Source organism: Pocillopora damicornis, chromosome 2, assembly GCF_964200805.1.
Source record: "Pocillopora damicornis chromosome 2, jaPocDami1.2, whole genome shotgun sequence".
In the NCBI taxonomy this organism is placed as follows: domain Eukaryota; kingdom Metazoa; phylum Cnidaria; class Anthozoa; order Scleractinia; family Pocilloporidae; genus Pocillopora; species Pocillopora damicornis.
In genome coordinates, this window is record NC_142671.1 from 37719404 (window position 1) to 37737075 (window position 17672).

At 36.9% G+C, this 17672-nt stretch overlaps 2 protein-coding genes across 2 annotated transcripts; one reads left to right on the forward strand and one right to left on the reverse strand.

The window, feature by feature from the left end:
- Window positions 1-1992: 1992 nt before the first annotated feature.
- Window positions 1993-10030, forward strand: LOC113684059 (uncharacterized). Its single transcript, XM_027201358.2, has 6 exons — window positions 1993-3801; window positions 5671-5757; window positions 6018-6493; window positions 6800-6914; window positions 8103-8280; window positions 8714-10030. The coding sequence occupies exons 1-6, from the start codon at window positions 2202-2204 to the stop codon at window positions 9111-9113; spliced, it is 2856 nt and encodes a 951-aa protein (XP_027057159.2). The 5' UTR covers window positions 1993-2201; the 3' UTR covers window positions 9114-10030.
- Window positions 10031-10859: 829 nt separating this feature from the next.
- On the reverse strand, window positions 10860-17333 carry LOC113684061 (uncharacterized). Its single transcript, XM_027201360.2, has one exon. It carries the CDS (start codon window positions 15317-15319, stop codon window positions 13970-13972), a length of 1350 nt encoding a protein of 449 aa, XP_027057161.1. The 5' UTR covers window positions 15320-17333; the 3' UTR covers window positions 10860-13969.
- Between the last annotated feature and the right edge of the window lie 339 nt (window positions 17334-17672).

A 17672-nucleotide genomic window follows, 5' to 3' on the forward strand; every position in this document is an offset into this window, starting at 1 on the left:
TTTTTCTAAATCTAATTATTCAACACACCGAACATTTGGGGTTTTAGCGACCTTTTTTCGCTGGTATAAATAGGTAGATACATCCATAAGACTTGCAAAGCTACATGATTTGAATGTGAAAAGAATTCCTGAAAAAAATTAAAATTTGACATTCCATCCAATATGGAGCAACCTTTCTCTGGTTCGCGGCACAAAAAATTGTACTAGTAAACGAATCTCTTTGGAGTTGTTCATCTCAGGGAGTCAAAGCCAAAAGAGGTCACTATTTTTATCTCAGTCACTGTCAATACTATGGCAGTTGCGGTGTAGTCTCGTACGGTAAACCTGGCGAAAAAAAAATTGTTTACCTTCTACCCTATAACTTTTGTGAGGTTCAGCTGTGTACATGTTAAAATCTTTATTATGTTAATTAGCAGAATGATTTGAAACCAGTCCTAAGCGGCACGTTGCTATAATTGGGAAGATGGATGCATTATAGATCCGAGTTGGAAATACAATGATGAATAAAGTAGAATGGAACGACTTATAATATATTGTCCAGTTGTTCATGCACATAACTCTGGTTCTGCCATTTTGACGTTTTCCTTTGATCTTCGTAATAACTTTCATGTCAAATTTGCTGTTAAGTGTTTCATTTCGTGTTACTGGTGTCAAGAGCACTTCGCTTTTTTTCCTCCTAAGATACTTTGGAAATTTGTTCTAGTCATTTCAATTTTTGCGAGCTGTCGATAATTTATTTGAATTTTTGGTTCAAAGAAATCTGTAATCGATAGTAAAAAAAGAAATAATTCTATTCGGGCCCAGAGATGAAACTCAATACAGACTTAGTTCAAAGTCCATACCAAAATAGAACGGTAAAACAAATTCTGCTTTGAGCTATTCTTTGAACACAGAAATATTCAGCAAAGTGTTATGCAATATATCTTAGAGCTGGATGTACTACAAATGGAAACATGGTCTTCACGTGAATTGTTGAAGAGCGCTAAAACTGGGTGACACGAGAAAATAAACTAATCGATATTAGTGTATTGTTGCTTCATTGAATCAGTGAAGCTTTTTTTTCTATGACTGAGCGTATGTCGGCTTTTTACGCTTTGAAATGAAGGGAAAATTAAAGGAAAAGAAATGAAATATGGGTTTTTGAAGTGTTTTATGCACGGATGGTCACCAGGTGGTTATTGAGGTCTATTTTTAGCATCGTGCTCTTGAAATATCCATCCGGTCATTGTATTGGACTGGCATCGATTCATCACCTAGAGACCACCTCTTCACTTTTTCCCGCTCCAATCGAATTCAATTTTAATTTGTTAATGTAAAAGAAATCGGTGTGTCTCACATCATCTTGCTGAATTCAAACTCTCGCCTTGCTTATCCGCGTACACCTGTTTTAATGGAAGGGATCAATCGACGCGAGTCTTTTCAATTTGAAAAAGCGTAGTTAATGGCATATTATAGAGCTCGAGGTTATTAACCACAATTAATTTCTTTTCTATATTGACCACTAATTCATATCTTAGGGTGAAGTTTTTGAAAGACATTTAAAAATCGTGCCGATGTTGTACAAGTAGTTGCTGCTCTTTGTTGGCAAATTTTAGACGCTTTGTTTTTTCGTGTATAATAATATTCTTTTTTTTTTTAAACGATAGCGAATTCAAAGATTATTCAAGCTTCCTTGGCCGAGATAGTAAGCAAGATCTCTCCCTCCCAGAATCACCAGAAAACAACTCATTAAAATGTAAGTTGAACGAAAGGAAACCTTTCCTTTATTTTAAGGGCGTTCATTGCTAATTATGGCTTCTTTTATTCCCCCCGGCTTGGTTTCAATTTGCATTTTTAGCTTTTTAATTCTGTATTGACTTCCATCGTCTTCGTCAAAAAGTCTAGCCTTATGACAGGTTATTTCGGCGGAGAATTGGAGGTAGAAAATGGTTTCTGAAATTTTTCTTTGGAATTGGGAATTTTCTATTTCCGGTGGATTAGCGCGCGGATGAACTGGGCATGAAGTTTGTTATTATCAACAAAGATGGTAGATCAGGCACTGACTGAACGCGAAACAGATAAACTTTTTTATTACCATGTAGATCTTTATTGTCGAACCAGTCCTGTGCCAGACGTCCTACTACCAAGATTATGCTTTTTCTGCCAATCTTTTGTGCCGCTGAAGGAAGAAAGCAGGGCAGCTTAGTTCTTTTTGAAGGGCTATGAATTTCAGCTCGTCTTCGGCAGCCGCTAGCAACGATGGCATCAACAACTCTTTCCAAAGACTCTCTGTTACTCAAATTGCCCCAACGGACATAAAAAAGAACATTTTGACTCTCAAAAAAGCGTTCAAAAGTGTAAGTTTAACCAGAAATTCGTGCTTGAAACCTCAACATGTTCCCGGCAGCTTTGGGCATTTTGAGCAAGGTGTTCCTTTGTGCGAGATTTTCACCGATATCGGCCAGAAATTTCTTGATCGCTCAAAGATCGTTTTGGCGAGAGAGTGCCTGGTACGCCTTGAATCTTCCGCTAAGTTTGTACAAGAGCTAGAAGAAACAGTGGAAAAGTATATGGCCTATTTAGATGGTGAAATGCCAATTCCAAGCGAGTTCCCATTCAAAGTTGAAAGATTTCACGACATTTGCCATGCAGCAAAAACACAATGTATGTACCGACTGGCGATAAGAAAACTTATCTTTTCCGATCCATGGCTTCGCAAATGTGTGCCAGACATGCTGGAGGACTTGGAAGTGGTGAATAAAGCGCTCTCGCAATTAGCAGATACGAGTATATCGCTCATTTCAATTATTTTATCGTGCGTGTTGCGCCTTGCCGAAAAATGCAAATGGTGGTTGAGTCAGCAAGGTTTAAGTGCTGTTTGCCAGGGAATTGAAGATTTCAATCGCCTTTTTGAGTACACTAGAAATTTTCAGAGCGATGAAAGAGAACTTTTAAGTGTGAGCGAGATTAGAAATTTTGTGCAGTCGAAGGGTCGAGAAACTGCAGTTTCAACTACAGCTGTTTCTAGTGTTTGTTTATTGTCACTGAACAAACTTTTGAATGGCGTTGCTTGTGAACGTTCTCGTATTTTGGCCGGTCACGTTTATGAATTGGTAAGCGAACATCAGGAGGTTACTCGGACGTTAAAGTACGACTTTGCTACAAACTTCGAATGGAAAGACTTTGGGGTGGTATGTACTGGAGGGAATGTAAGACTTGAGGGAGGTACACTCAAAAATGGAGTGATGTCAGTGTTAAGCCGCAACCAAATCCCACTCCTGAAACTCGAGCCAGACTCTCCATTGCTTTCATTTGATTCAGAGGAGCAGAAATTTTTCAGTAATTTAATATCACAACTTGCTACCTCAACAACACTTATCTTAAGCCGCCATGTTAGTGGTGAGAGGAAAAATGTGATTCAGTTGCCGCCATTAGAGCAGCTGACCTCAAGTTCAAGGAGTGAAGATGCTGATCTGCAGGGGACATCAACAGCTGAGGAGGCTGGAGGGTCAACAAGTTCATTACTGCATCATCAGGAGGGTCATGGCATTCTCAGGCACAGCTCAAGTCCAGGATCACCCAGACTCAACAAGCGTGTTCAGTGGAACGCACCCTTAGACTCTGAAACAACAAAGCAGTTACATTATGATTATAGCACTATGCTTTGGGCCAGTTTTGGAGAGCAGCTGGTGGCACTGATGGCAGAAAATCAAGAATCTATAGTCAACTTAATGCAAAATGTGGCCTTGGGTCCATTGTTCTTGTGGTCTGATTTTCTTTTGATGGTTGTTGTTCGCATGATGGAGTCACTACGTCTGTCAGGTAAGTTTGAGAGAGTACAGGGGACATCTGAGAAGTAAAGGAAGGTTTGAATAAGAAAGTAGAGGGGAAAAAAAACAAGGAGGAAAACATTTCCTTTACTAGCAGTTTATCCAGAATATGAAAATACAAACTGTTGAGTTATCTTGAATGAAGAAATTATTAATTTTTGCTCGAAATGTATGCAATTATACCCAAATGTGTGATAAATGTAGAAAATGGTAAAATGCCTTATAAGCCATTATAATGTACCAAACCTTTTGCTTGCCTTTTTCTGCATAATTGTTCCAGCTGTTGAATAAAGATCAAAGCTCAGAAAACTGTTTGTATACAGACCCATCAGTCTCCTCTTTCATATTCTCAAACAGGAATGGATGTGTAAAGATGACTTTTTTCTTAACTTGGAAATAATTTTGGCCTCACAGTCGATAAATTTCTCTTTTTTTAAGACCCCCAAGATATTTTGTTTTTCCTTCTTTGGGGAAACATCAATTTAGTTTTAGTTACTTCCTTCCCTCTGAGTCTAAAGCCATTGAAAACTTCATGTAATAGTAATTAATTAAGCATTGTGTTAAAATCTACATTTATGCCAATGAAAATCCTATCATGTACATTTTGTTGTATCTGCATATGGTGTTCTTGAGTGATATCTATCACATCAGCTATCACTGCTTTTGTAAAATTTACATTTGTGGTCAAATCCTTAATTGATCAGTGTGAGGATTTTGCTCTCATATTTTTTTGTAATTAAGATTGGTCTGCAACAAATGGATTATTATTTTTTTCAAACTCTATGAATTACATCTATTAATTGGTCAATACTTCGGTTTTAAAATGCCAAAAATTTATAGCTCATTTCTGACGTCACACTGCAATCACTAGCAAACCTAATATTTTAAAAGTGAATGATTTTTAAATTGTAATTGTTAGCTGGAAAGAAATTAGATTTCTCTTTTTTTCTCTCAGGATTAATTAAATTTCTTTTTTTGAATGTAAGTTGCAGATGTAAATTAAGTTACAATTTTAATATAAAGTAACATGAAGTTTTTTATTTATCGTCTTTGTGTGAGAAGATGTTAATGGATACACCAGCTGTAATGACGGAAATTTGTTTGATTTGAGGAAATTCTGCCTCGTGCAAAATGAGAATAAATTATTACCTTTTATAGTCCAGGGGATAGGTCCTTATTTATATTGAACAATGACCTTTAATTTACATTGCAATATCATCGCAAAAAATATGATGATTCATCCTTATCAAGAAATGCTTTATTTATCAAGTTGCACAATTCATTTGAAGTCATTTCTGAAAAATTGCTTGTACTTTTTCTGCAAGCTTGGCCTGATGTTTAATATGATCATAATAAATTAATTTTTTAATTCATCTAGATTTTATTTTATATCTTCCCTTGATTTTGATGCATTAGATTTATTTATTTTTGTTGTTTGTGCTTGTTATTTGCATAGTGCCTTTTGGCTTTGTCAGTAGAACTGAAAATGTTAATTAATTCATTTTTGGTTGAATCACAATTCTAAGAGATGTTGTTAAACAGCTGGATTTACAGTGCAACTAGGCAAAATTTGCTTATTATGAATGCAGTTGTTTTTCTAGGTGGATCCTGGTAGAACCATGTCCACTGCTTATCTAATGTGTTAGCTGGTTAGCTGGCTGGTTTTCCTTGTATAGTTCTGGGTGACATAACCTGTTCTATCCTTTCCATGAATGATTTCTTGAAATGTTTGTACAAATTATTGAATATAATGTTCACTGGTTGTTTCATGTATGATAAAATGGCTCCACACAAGGCTGTAGTGAGCCAAATATAAATTTTAAAGGAGGAGAATTGTTTTATTTTTCCTTTCTGTTCACAGGCTGTTTGCCACCAGCTGGTACTAGTTCCCTTCAAGCTGTAAGCTGCTATCTTCATTGTCTGGCCTCTGCATCAAGCTGGGATTCAGGTAAGATTAAGATCTGCTGATCTTCTCTGTGTGCAAATAAACATTGCCCTAAAAGCTCTTCAATAAAAGTAGCAATAGTTTCTATATTATGTGCAACTCTGCACCACACAATTAAATTAGTGACAGTCCTAAAGGTTCTTGTATCTGTTCATTACTAGGTTTCATTTCATTTGAAACTGATAGTTAATTAAATAATTGCTGCTCCTACCTTGCCTTCTACTGTGACCAGTTCTGAAGTTATTGCATTTTTTTCTCATTAGCTTTCAGTGGTGTTCTTGGTTCCTGTCTGTCTGACAAATGCCGCATGGACAGTGAACTTACAGACAGCATCCCAGGTACACAGACAGCACAATCCATAGTTAGTCTCTTGGATCCACTTGAAAGCATTTTTGAAATGGCAGGTTACTGGAAACGATCATCTAGCCATTTGGAACCTCATGCCAATAGAAGTACCAGAGCTCTAACACTGTCAGTTTTTCCCAGTCTGTGCCGCTTTCATTCGTTGCTGTCCTTTGGATTTAACTGGTTTGATACCAAAATACATCATTTTTTATCCTTGTGGTCCCTTGAGCAGTTTCTGCTTCTGACGCAGTGGGACTTACCACTTTTTCTACAGTCAGTGAAGAAGACATTTTTCCTTGTACAGTCACTGAGTGCAGTTCACAGTGATAGCATCAGTTGGAACTCTCTTTCTGTACAGTACAGTCTTTTACAGGAGCAAAGAAGCAACTTGGAGGTCAGTTCTTGTCATTTCCTTGATGTGAAATGTCATAAATGTTGTCCATCTTCAACATTTTCTTTATTATTGTCATATAGTGCTTAGCAATCAAATGTGTCTGATTGCCCTCAGCCACCATCTTAGAGTACTTTGTTAAGTCTGCACAAATGTGTTATGGATTCACTTGAAAATGTTTCAAGTTGCTAGGTGGTTTCTGAGACTGGCAGGAATAAGTTCTTTATACTTCGTGCCAAGATCTGGTAGTTGCATGTATTTTGATTGTGATGTGCTCTTTGCAAAACCTGTGATTTTTCTGTTCACTAGGGTTTATTGAAGAAGTCATGGGTTCTGTTCTCAAGAGATCTGACGAAAATTTCAACAGAATTCTTTCAGGAGGCCATGCCTGTTGGCAAGAGTTGGAAGAAGAGTCGCCACTCTGGTAAAATTAATGGAACCCTAACTCTAACCTTACTTCCATCATTTGAAACTAAAATCACCCTCCACTGGGATTAACTGTTTAGGCCACAACTAGTTTAGGCTGAAGTGGTCAAAATCTCCCAACAGAATATTTTCTGATGTTATTCCTTTTTTTTTTTTTTTTGCCTTAATTCATGGTAAAAGCTGTGATCACATTTCTACACATTCACAAGTTCAGGGGAAACACAGTACAGTCGAACCTCGATTATCCGGACTCATCGGGACCTCGGTAAATAGTCCGGATAATCAAGAGTCCAGATAATCGAAAATATGAATATTAATGAGATAGAAATGTGAAATAATTATCTGCTTATCTTTAATCAATAGAACGGCTAGCTTTTGCTTCGTAGGCATGTTTTTTATTTGAGTTTACAATAATTATTGATCGCTCATGTGTTTACATAACCCACGCGGAAGGAACTAATCAAGCATGAAATTCCCTCGGCAACAAAACAATTGAGCCAACCATATTTTCGCAGAACGCATCAGAATATTTCTTTGTCTCGTCGCACTTTCAACAGTCTTTTGAAAGAATCATTGGGCTTTTTGCGACTTTGAGTTTTTAAGGTCACAACTAATTAATATTCATGGAAAATTGGGACCAGAGAAGAAAGTCCAGATAATCGAATAGTCCGGATAATTGGGGTCCGGATAATCGAGGTTCAACTGTAGTCAATTTTGGTCTTTTGGTGTGATTCCCATGGCTTTTTGCTGATTTGCATGCTTATGAATCCATCTGTGAAATAGGACCAGCTCTATCAACTCACCCTAAAAGTATTGTAAACATAGGCATGTAAGTTGCACTGCAGATAACCTGTCCCTCCAGTTTGGCAACTCAAATTTTTTAAAGAAAGTGCTTGAAAAGGAATTGAAGGAAATCACCAGTGGTGTCTTGAGAAAGTTGCATTATTTTGGTTGCTTCATTAAATGTGCATGCATGTTGTTTTTTTGGTTGTCTCATTTTGGTTTGATGACAACTGAAAAAGTTAATCAACCAGATGAACTAAGAAAATTCTTTTTTCCTAACATAATACAGAAAACCCAGCCAACCCTAACAGTTGTTCTCAAGAGAGCCAGACTTAATAGCATGACTTAATTTTGATGATATCTCATTTTCTCTTATGACTTGTTTTGTAATACTTATAATCAGGGATTCCTCATCAGCGGAGCCAATATGTGGAACACGCAGTGTTTCAGATTTTGGAACCAGTTGTAGAGAGCTCCATGGGTTTGTCTTTTGAAAGTCGACTGAATGTTCTGACCCTTGTTGTCAACACCATGATGGAATCATGGAGTGATTTCATTCTCAAAGAGGAAATTGTTTTTAGGTAAGAATTTGTAGTATATGATGGCCTTTTCACTAGCATTTCAGAAAGAATGTGTTTAAATGCAGATATCTCTGGAAAAAGACAACCAGCCCCACCCCACAGGGCTTCATGTTAAACCTTGCTTGAAAGATCAGGCTGAAGGAACACAAAAACTGACGAGTTGGTGAGACAACAAAAGTGAAAAATAGCTGGAAAAGAGAGGAACATTTTCAATTACCAGTGATCATTGTTGAATTTTCCTTATGCACAGCCCAGGCTGGAATTATTGAGTAGATACTCTGATTAGGAGCTTTGAAACTGGCTTAATAGCTTTATTTTGATTCATTGTCTAAGCTCCTTCATTGTACAATCAGTTGCCAGTCAATTGTGGTATTGATTACAGAGGAAGTCAGCAAGTGAAGAATTTCATTTCCTTTTCAAATCAATTCCACAGCTTTTATGGTGCCCAGCAGCTTAGCTTAGATTTTGGTTACATCAAAGTATGGATTGCGTCTGACTCAAGCAACCTCTCATCTGAAATTCAGTCACACCTCCTGAAGTTAGATGTGTTTCGGCATCTTGATGGTGCTATCGGTCTGCTGATGTTGCAGCCAAGGAAGAAGAAATCAACTGTTGAAGATAATGATGGGGAATTTGAATCTAATGCTAGTACCATGAGTAGTAGTTCAGTTCTGTCATCATTATCAGGGGTGGATATTGATGCATATGACATTGATGTCCTCAATGACAAGACAATTCCTAACAGGCAGAAGTGGTTGGATCTACGTCTGCGAGGAGGAAAATCTAAGAAAGGGTTATTGCCATTTTGCTTGAAGGTGCAAGAAATGAAATGAGCATCTACTCATATTTATTGTGAACCAAATTGCAGATCCATTCTACTCTTGAAACAAAAGGGAAGGATGATGATGACATGCATTTATTCATTGTTCAGGAAAGTTTTTAAACTGAATGATATTTTAAAATTATCACAAATGATTATTGTTAAATATGTTTACCCTTTCATTTCTGAAATGTTATTAATTGGATGTGTAGGCAGATGAATTTATGCAGCCTTTGAAATCAGGCTTTTGTGAAAGACATGTTGTACAAAAGAAACCATTCACTCTTCAAGAGATGATGAAAAAGTTAAGTCATAACTTATTTTTAGAGCTAACTGGCCAAGTTGGTTATACTTCTGGACATGTAATATATTTTAGAACCACAACTTCAAGTATTGTTGTATACTGTTTCTGATGGGTTATTTGGCCAATATATGAAAAGAGAAAATGGCCACTGATTCAGCTACAAAAGAATTGGATTACAATAACTTAAACATGAGATGTATTGAATATTTAAGTCCCAGAGGAAAATGTTGCAAATAATAGAGCATAATACTGTGTCAGCAAGGAGAAATTCCTCAAGCTTAGAATGCTCAGAAGAAACTGAAACTATTTAAAGCTAGTAAAACAAGAAGTTTATTTACCTTTTAAGCTAATGATTTCTTAAGTTGGATATGTTTTCACAAATTATTTAAGGTTTTTTTTTTCAAAATTAAGACTCTGTAGAAGGGTCAGGAAACTGTTGCAGTAAATGTTAGAAATTAGAGCAGTGGTTAGCTAATGTACTTTGCAGACCTGTGTATTGCTTTTCTCGAAGGCAAGTCAAGGAATCAAGAATGCTTACTTTAACATAATAATTAATGGTGTAATTATATATTGTTGTATAAAAGTTGTCAGGATTCAAATTATTAAATTTAAATTATCAAATTACATTATGAAGAAACTTCATCTTTTTGTTGAAACTTTGTCTTATTTTACTGTTCAATCTATTTTAAAATACTGATGAAGAAAGATGTTATGGGTGTTAAAAACAGTATTTTAGGGATCACAGAAACCCACTTCAGCTGTTGCTTTCCCTGGATTCTGTAACCTTCTCAAAGGAAATTTACAATTGCTAGACTCAGAAAGAAGTCAGGTTTACAATAGCAGTGTGCACTGTGAGAGTTGAATTTCTATTTTTGCCTCAAAGAAGAAACCCATTGAGCTGGACTAGAGCTTGTAACACTTGAACCATGCAGGACCACTTCAAAACATTCTCTGGAAATTAACGTGGGATTGTAAGGTATTTTATCTAGGAAGGGGACATGGATGCTGTTGTAGTTTTGAATACATTCAATTTGGTTTTCCATTCTACAATAGAGCTCAAGGCTACAAAGTAAACTGGCCTTGACTTTATAAAAACCTTGAAAGCAGGTTCTTAATCATGCCAATACTAAATCAATGAGAGTAAAAGGATCACAACCTCCTGTTTGAGATAATAGGGAATTGACTGAGTATGAATAGCAACAGACTTGTCAGATGGTAAGTTGTTCTCATTTGTAGATTTCCAAGCCCAGTAATTAGTTAACTGGCTCCATATCTCGAGTCTTTCCAATTCAATTTGCACTTTTATACTGGCACTGTAATAACAGTTTATGACATTTAAAATACTAGAGCACCTGAGTTTCTGTTTAATAAAATGATTACAGGGAAAAGTGCAGCAGATCACACTTGATATCAGATACACTATGACACAAGCAAGTGAAAAATTCACAAAATTCATAAAGATGTTCATTACGTTTATTCTGAATTAAAAACACTACATTTTAAATAATGATTTTCTGATTAATAATGAACGTATGCAGAGCCGACTGCCAATATACCATACACCAGACAAACAAGAGAAAGGCCTGAATGATTTTCCCTTCACAGAACGATGTGTGATTAAAAGCAAGGACTTTTGATCAGATTATGGGTTCTTAATGTATTTTGCATTTGGTATAAAAAAAGGAGGGCAACAGAAATGAAAGGAGGGAAGTTGCTACCATAATGTACAGTACTACTTAAAGATTAACATTTCGGCCTTCCTCTAGTTCATCAAAATCTAATGCACTTGTAGCGTGCATGGGTCTACCTCCAAGATACCAAGAATTTGCTTAATGATAATGAATAAAACTTGTACCAAAGGCTTTCACAAAACAGTCAAATCCTTTCTTTACAATAATATGAAGTTCACATAAATCTTAGAAAGTTACTGGTAATTACTCTGTCAGTTACACAGTAACCAGAGGCATAAAATATCTTACAAATGCTAAAAATCTATTCACTGTTTATTAGCCTAGAGATTCAGCATACTATTTTGATTTACCTATGACTTGAAAGATTACTTCTACCATCATAATTTGAAAAAGTAAAATCAACTGTGTAATAGCATTGAAACCTGGCTTATCTATTTTCATACAATAAATGAATGGTGTGTATTTTCATCATTTATTAACTTTTTGTGTCTATAAACTACTTTGAATATGAATGGTAATGTAATCCTTGTTAAATAAGCCTATATCATCACATTTAGAATTCTACCATTCCATACTACTATTGTTTAACTATTTAACATCAACCTTTGGGAAAATATCAATTAATGTCAACTCTGCATAACAGGTAGTAAGCATATCCCACCCTTGGCAAAGAATTGGGGTTCCATGGTGTTTATCTTTAACATAAATTCTATGTCTGATTGCGGTGTGTATACCAGTCTAACATTCTGTAAAAAACTTTGTCACCACCTTAAATTTACATTCTGAACTGGATTGTTAAACTGCACATTGTCTCTCATGTTTTCTTCTTTAACAATAGTTTTTGCCATTAATTTAACATCCTCAGCAATGATAGCAAACAAACAATACAAAAACATGAAAAGTACAGTAATAAACACTGTCACAAGATGAACGTACACTACTAACAACACAGTCATCTTAAAATACAAACTTCTACACTTAAATAAGACAAATGGCTCTTGAAGTCTAAAGTAACTAGATACCATTACAGTTAATCTTTGTTACAGAAAGATGAATGTGTATTCTTTCATAAATATGCTGCTACATTTTACAAAACAAAAGAAAATAAAAAGTTCATTGCACCAACACTGAAGCAGTTTTATGTGATCAACTTTGTCTTGAGAATAACTTTATAATGAGTATTATGTAATAATAAAGAAATGAAAAAGTAATTCACTGAAAAGTGAATGTCTGCTTGTGCAATTAAAAAGGAGATTATAGTACCCTCAAGGAAAAGTGTCATAAAGTATACATGCAGGGTAAAATTACTCATTCAAGCTCAAAATTAAAACAAAAACAATTTCTCAGGGCCGGTTTCAAAAGAACAAAATAATCTTGGAAATAGCAAGATTTCCATTGAAAAAGCTTAACTTTCTAAGAACAATGAACAATAAGGAATATCATCTACATACATTTTGCCACAGAAGAATTCCAACACTTTGGTTTGCATCTTCACATTTATCAGCTCAGACAAGAACAATTGTAGAATTTAATATTTAGGATTTGACCCAGATCTTCTGCATGCATACCTTACGGCACTTGTCTTTTGACTTTGAGAGCCAAACTAACAAACAAACTCCAGCCCCATAAAATAACAAGACCTTTTTTCTATGTTTTGCCCGATGTCTCACACTTATTTAACCTACCACAGCAGTAATTTACTCCTCAGAAAACCAAAGCTCTAATTTGTTGCAAGGAAATGTTAGCAGCAAGCAACCAAAATTACATGCCAGAAAAAAGTTATCACCAAAAGTATTCAAAACATACAATATAAGATTTTCCTTGATTTTTCATGTTCTTTTCTAGAACTGTACTTGAAATTATTAACAACTGAAGGTAAAAAAAAACTATTTGTTGACCAACATGTCTTAGTCTGTCCAAATTTTGATCAGAAATAATTCAAACAATTGACAAGCAGTTTCGTAATCACAAATCTCTCTTGAAATGTACACAGTCCTGTCAAATTAAACAATAAAACCTTTTCAAATGCTCAAAGAAACAAATGGCTTAGAAACCATTCGAGCTTATGTCTTTCAGATGTTTTTTTTTCACGAAATCGCACTAAGTAATAATCATTTTAAACAAGTAATTTCGTAATATCCTTTAACCTCTGACAAATATACCCCTTTCAATAAAATAAATAGCAACTGCAGTCTTCACCGTTCGCAATAAATAAAGCGCTATTGCTATTTGTATACGAACGAATGATCGGTCACACGAATCGAATGATTGATCGTTCGAATAAGTCAGGATTCGAACATACTGGAACTGTCTTCAGACACACCTTACTTTTGGAAGGCGTGTGAAATCGCAGGCATAATTAGAATAGTGCGCGGTAAAACTACAGCTTAGCGCTGGGCTGAACGTGCTTTAAAACGAAACAAACATGTCACAATTGTTAATTTCACATACAATTAAAAATCTTTTGAACCGGAGTATACTGCCGAACAATAGAAAATACTGCGAGTACATTCTTGTAGAAAGGATCGTACAAAAGAGAGAGGCGATGACGTGTGAAGCACATTGGGCAAAAACATAATAAACTCATTCTGTAAGAACAATCATTTGTGGCCTCCAGATTGTCGACCCTTAATGCAAGTGTACATCAACTAGGTACACAATAGAAAGGCCTGTCACACGTGCACTGAATTTACAATCGCAAGACAGAGAGAACCCACAGTCAGAGAGTAACACGACTGTTCTAGCGAGCGAGGAAGTCGTAAGAAAAGTACCATGTTACAAATTACTAACAGTAAATAAATAAACACAAAATTTAGGGTTAGTACTTGCACGCTATGGCCTACCGAGATTTATGAGGCAGCCAGTAATTTAAGATTAAATCCGACATCCCTCAGCTGTTTTCACCTCAATACTCTGTGGATGCTCTGCGTTTGACGCATCAACTTGGTTCTCAGTGCCATTTCTCGACACAGAAACAGTCAGAACGGAATTATTATCCACCGCATGTTGGCTTTCCGAGGTTTTGGGTTGGACAGGATCCGAATTGGGCGCCACAAGTCCTGCAGCCGCAATAGTGGCGAAATGATTGTTCATGGGCCCAGCCATTGAAGCGGGAATGCTTATGGTAGCCAGAGGTACGTTTTCCGTAGGTTTTTCTGTAGCCATGTTTGTATTGTCGGTAGAGTTAACCAGGTTATTGACACCGCTCGAAACAATAATCGGCGCTCCAGCGTACTGTGTTAACGGGATAGCATAACTTGGAGTCGCCAGAGTTGTTGCTACGGTAGATCTGACCGCCTGCACGGTTACAGAAGCTGCAGGTTGGATTGATGTTGGATTCGTTACTGCAGTTGTAACGAACGTTGGTCGTAGAATCATACTTCCTCCCGGAATAGGAGTCGTTGGTACGTATCCTACACTACCGATTGGCGCATACGTTACCGTGCCTCCATTGTTCACTGCTTGTACTGGGACTGTCTGAATTCCTTGAGGAAAAACCTGAGCCACTTGGGAATTCTGTGTCAAGGCTGTAGTGGGAAAGGTGCCGTTTTGAGCTGCGATGGTAGCCGTCCCGTTCATTGCGATTGGAGTTTGAGCCTGTCCAGCAGGCCACCCGGGTGTCACAGCAACTCGCGTTTGAACATACGGACGTTTCATCGGTTTCTGCTTCCTTCTTGGTCGATATTTATAGTCTGGAAATTCCTCTTTGTGTCTTTTGTCTAGCCTTGCCGCCTCATCCACGTACGGTTGCTTTTCAGCAGGGGGAAGCATTCGCCAGAGTTTTCCGAGCATTTTGCTTAATTCAGCATTATGTACGTGCGGGTACTGTTCGGCGAGTTTTCTTCTCGCTGACTGCGCCCAAACCATGAACGAATTCATCGGCCGTTTGACATGATTTTCCTTCTTGGGCAGCTGAACTTCAGAGTAAGGGCCAGGCATGATCTGTGTCTTCATTGGCAAAGTAGCAAGCTTTAGAGTAGCAGCATCGATTTGAGGACATTCTGCCACTACTACATTATTACTGTTGTCCGAAGACGTGTTTTCTGTTACGGTTGTTGTTGTGTTCAGGGAATTGGCATCGTTATATGAAGGCACCGTCGTCGTTATTTTCCAGTTGAAGTTCTGATCGCTCGTCTTGATCTGATCTACTTTCTCTATTTTCACTTCACCAAGTTCAGGTCCGTTTGGGATCGCGTTATTCATTCCACTCGCAACCGTAGCCATTGTTGGAGTTTGATCACAACTAGCAATATCACTGGAACACAAATGACATTTCTTGTAATCACGTGATAGAATAGGAAACACGTCACGAGGCGCAAAACGCGCGAGTTATACAAACTAGCGAGCTCGAATTTCAGACGCAAATCTTCAACTCGGAACCTTCTTGGTGGTCCCGAGGCGAAGTTTCAACACTGGAATAGAAACAAATGGTGGAAATCCAAGCCGTCTTTGAACAATGCCGAATGGAACAATATCTGTTTTCCTTGTGGCTATTCTGCGTGTGGGGCGCTTTGTTCCGCTGTGAGCCAATAGAATTCTAGGAATTGAAAGCATGCCGTATGGCGGAGAATGGCGGAAGTTGGTAACAAAGCCGCCCTCCACAGTCTATTGTTCTCACAGACAAGTGAGACACATTTGATCCCAATTATACAGTGCGGTTGTCAAGGAAAATAATTGAACAAAAGCCCATTGTAATTGAATATCTGCTGATTGGCGGATTCCTCACAAAGATTGTCAATGAAAAATATTGCTTAGAACGCTGTGTAAAAACGAAATCCCGAATTACACCAATTCTTGGCCGATATCACAAATTTAGCTGATTAGAAGATGACTTCCTTCGCAGCTTGCGACTGAAATGCGATTTTCTTTTACTTAGACGACAAAAAGAAAAATAAAGAAAAAAAATAAGAGGTCAGTTATGATAATCAGGCAGTATGTTAATCTTCACGTTGAGACAGATGTTTTGAACCTCGATCAAACAGAGGCAGATGACAACGTTTGGTTCGCTAATGAAAAAAAATTTATCCCCCCGAATCACGAAAAAATGGTTAATGGCTTGTAAATTTTACTAATTCAGTAAAAGCGGATGTATTTTTTGTATTGCAAGAACTCATGTAATGCTATATAGATAAACTGCAAAGTGAAATTCGTTCCAAAATAGTTTATCAAGGCTATTTTGCTATTATTATATACTCCATTGCCAATCTCCAAACACCGTGGGATATGTTCCGCTTTTTCAACAAAAGGCGGCACGCAAATTTGCAATTCGAAGCAATTCCCGTAACGGGAACAGCTGCAATGAAAACTTTTTCTCAATTTTAAAGTTATTGTTTTTATTTCTGTATATTGGACTACTCTTATAATTAAGCGCAAAGTTGCCACTACCTTTACCAATTTCAATAATTCTCTAAATGTATTTCGTCTTTTTTTTTACTAGATTTTCCACCGATACATCTGAAAAGGCTGAGGAGTACCCAGCACTGTAGTCAAATAAACGTAACACGGCCAAGACACCCTCGTATTAAACACCAAAAATGGAGTTTCTAGGTTTTTAATCGCTTAGTTGCAAGGGTAAGGAAATGAAAAAAGGAGTTGGGAAAAATTATAAACTTCGATCGTGAGTACTCCACTGAATAAAACAACAAAATGAACATGCGGTCTCCAGAAAAATGAAGGAACTGGCGATTGCAACAAATTTTCCAAGACACTCGGTTTAGTCAAGTCTGCTCCGAAAATCATCTGAGTTGTGGGTGGATACAATGTTTCTTTTGAGGAGAAACAAGTTATGTTTACACGGGCAATTTTTCCTACTTGGTTTCATGGCATACGCTATTAAGTAAAGTTAGTCGAATTTAGATAATGAAGTATTCATGGGAGGTAAGTTATTTTAAGCTCGCTAAAGAGTTGAAATAAGACCCTGGAAACTAATAAAATCGATGAATCAGGTTGAATTTCAAACTATCATCATAAATAATGGTGACCCGTGTTTTAGCGGTCAATTCTGGAACTTTCATTGAAAATAATGCTTGACCATAAGTCAATACAATAATATATTACTCTACAATCCACTCTAATTCGATATATATCAGTCTATAAGTGAAAAATTTTACTTTCTTTAAATATACTACTTCCTTACTCAATTTGTATTTACAGTTATTTTCCATAAGAAAATACCGTTTTGTTTGCTACATTGAATGTCTTTTACCGAATCTTTAAATAAAAGCCAAGAAATGTTTGATATGACCGTAGGGGAAAAAAGGATCTGGTGCGCATCAGAGGATTTTTTACGTATTTTTCAACATGTTGTCATCAACACCTCAAACAAACGTGATGCGGAGCACGAACTTTATCGCGCGCGGCTACCTCGCGTGTGATTGACGCAAAGGCTCCTGAAGGCATTAGAGAAGGAATTGTCTCAGTGTGGAAAGATGAGCTGAATATTCTTGGTCCCTTCTTTCAACTGAAATGTTCTAGTAAGCGATTTTTTTGTTGTTTAATCCTCCTTCAAGGTGTTATAAAGAAAATACTACTCAGTTACGGTCTGAAATGTCAAATTCACGTCTCTCAGATTCAGATA

What these genes read in the sequence shown, in the direction of transcription:
- LOC113684059 (XM_027201358.2), top strand. Translation starts at nt 2,202, where the DNA reads ATGAATTTCAGCTCGTCTTCGGCAGCCGCTAGCAACGATGGCATCAAC. An exon ending in TGCATCAAGCTGGGATTCAG is followed by an intron (nt 5,758 to 6,017) that starts GTAAGATTAAGA and finishes TTTTCTCATTAG; the next exon opens with CTTTCAGTGGTGTTCTTGGT. An exon ending in GAAGAAGAGTCGCCACTCTG is followed by an intron (nt 6,915 to 8,102) that starts GTAAAATTAATG and finishes ACTTATAATCAG; the next exon opens with GGATTCCTCATCAGCGGAGC.
- LOC113684061 (XM_027201360.2), bottom strand. Translation starts at nt 15,319, where the DNA reads ATGGCTACGGTTGCGAGTGGAATGAATAACGCGATCCCAAACGGACCT.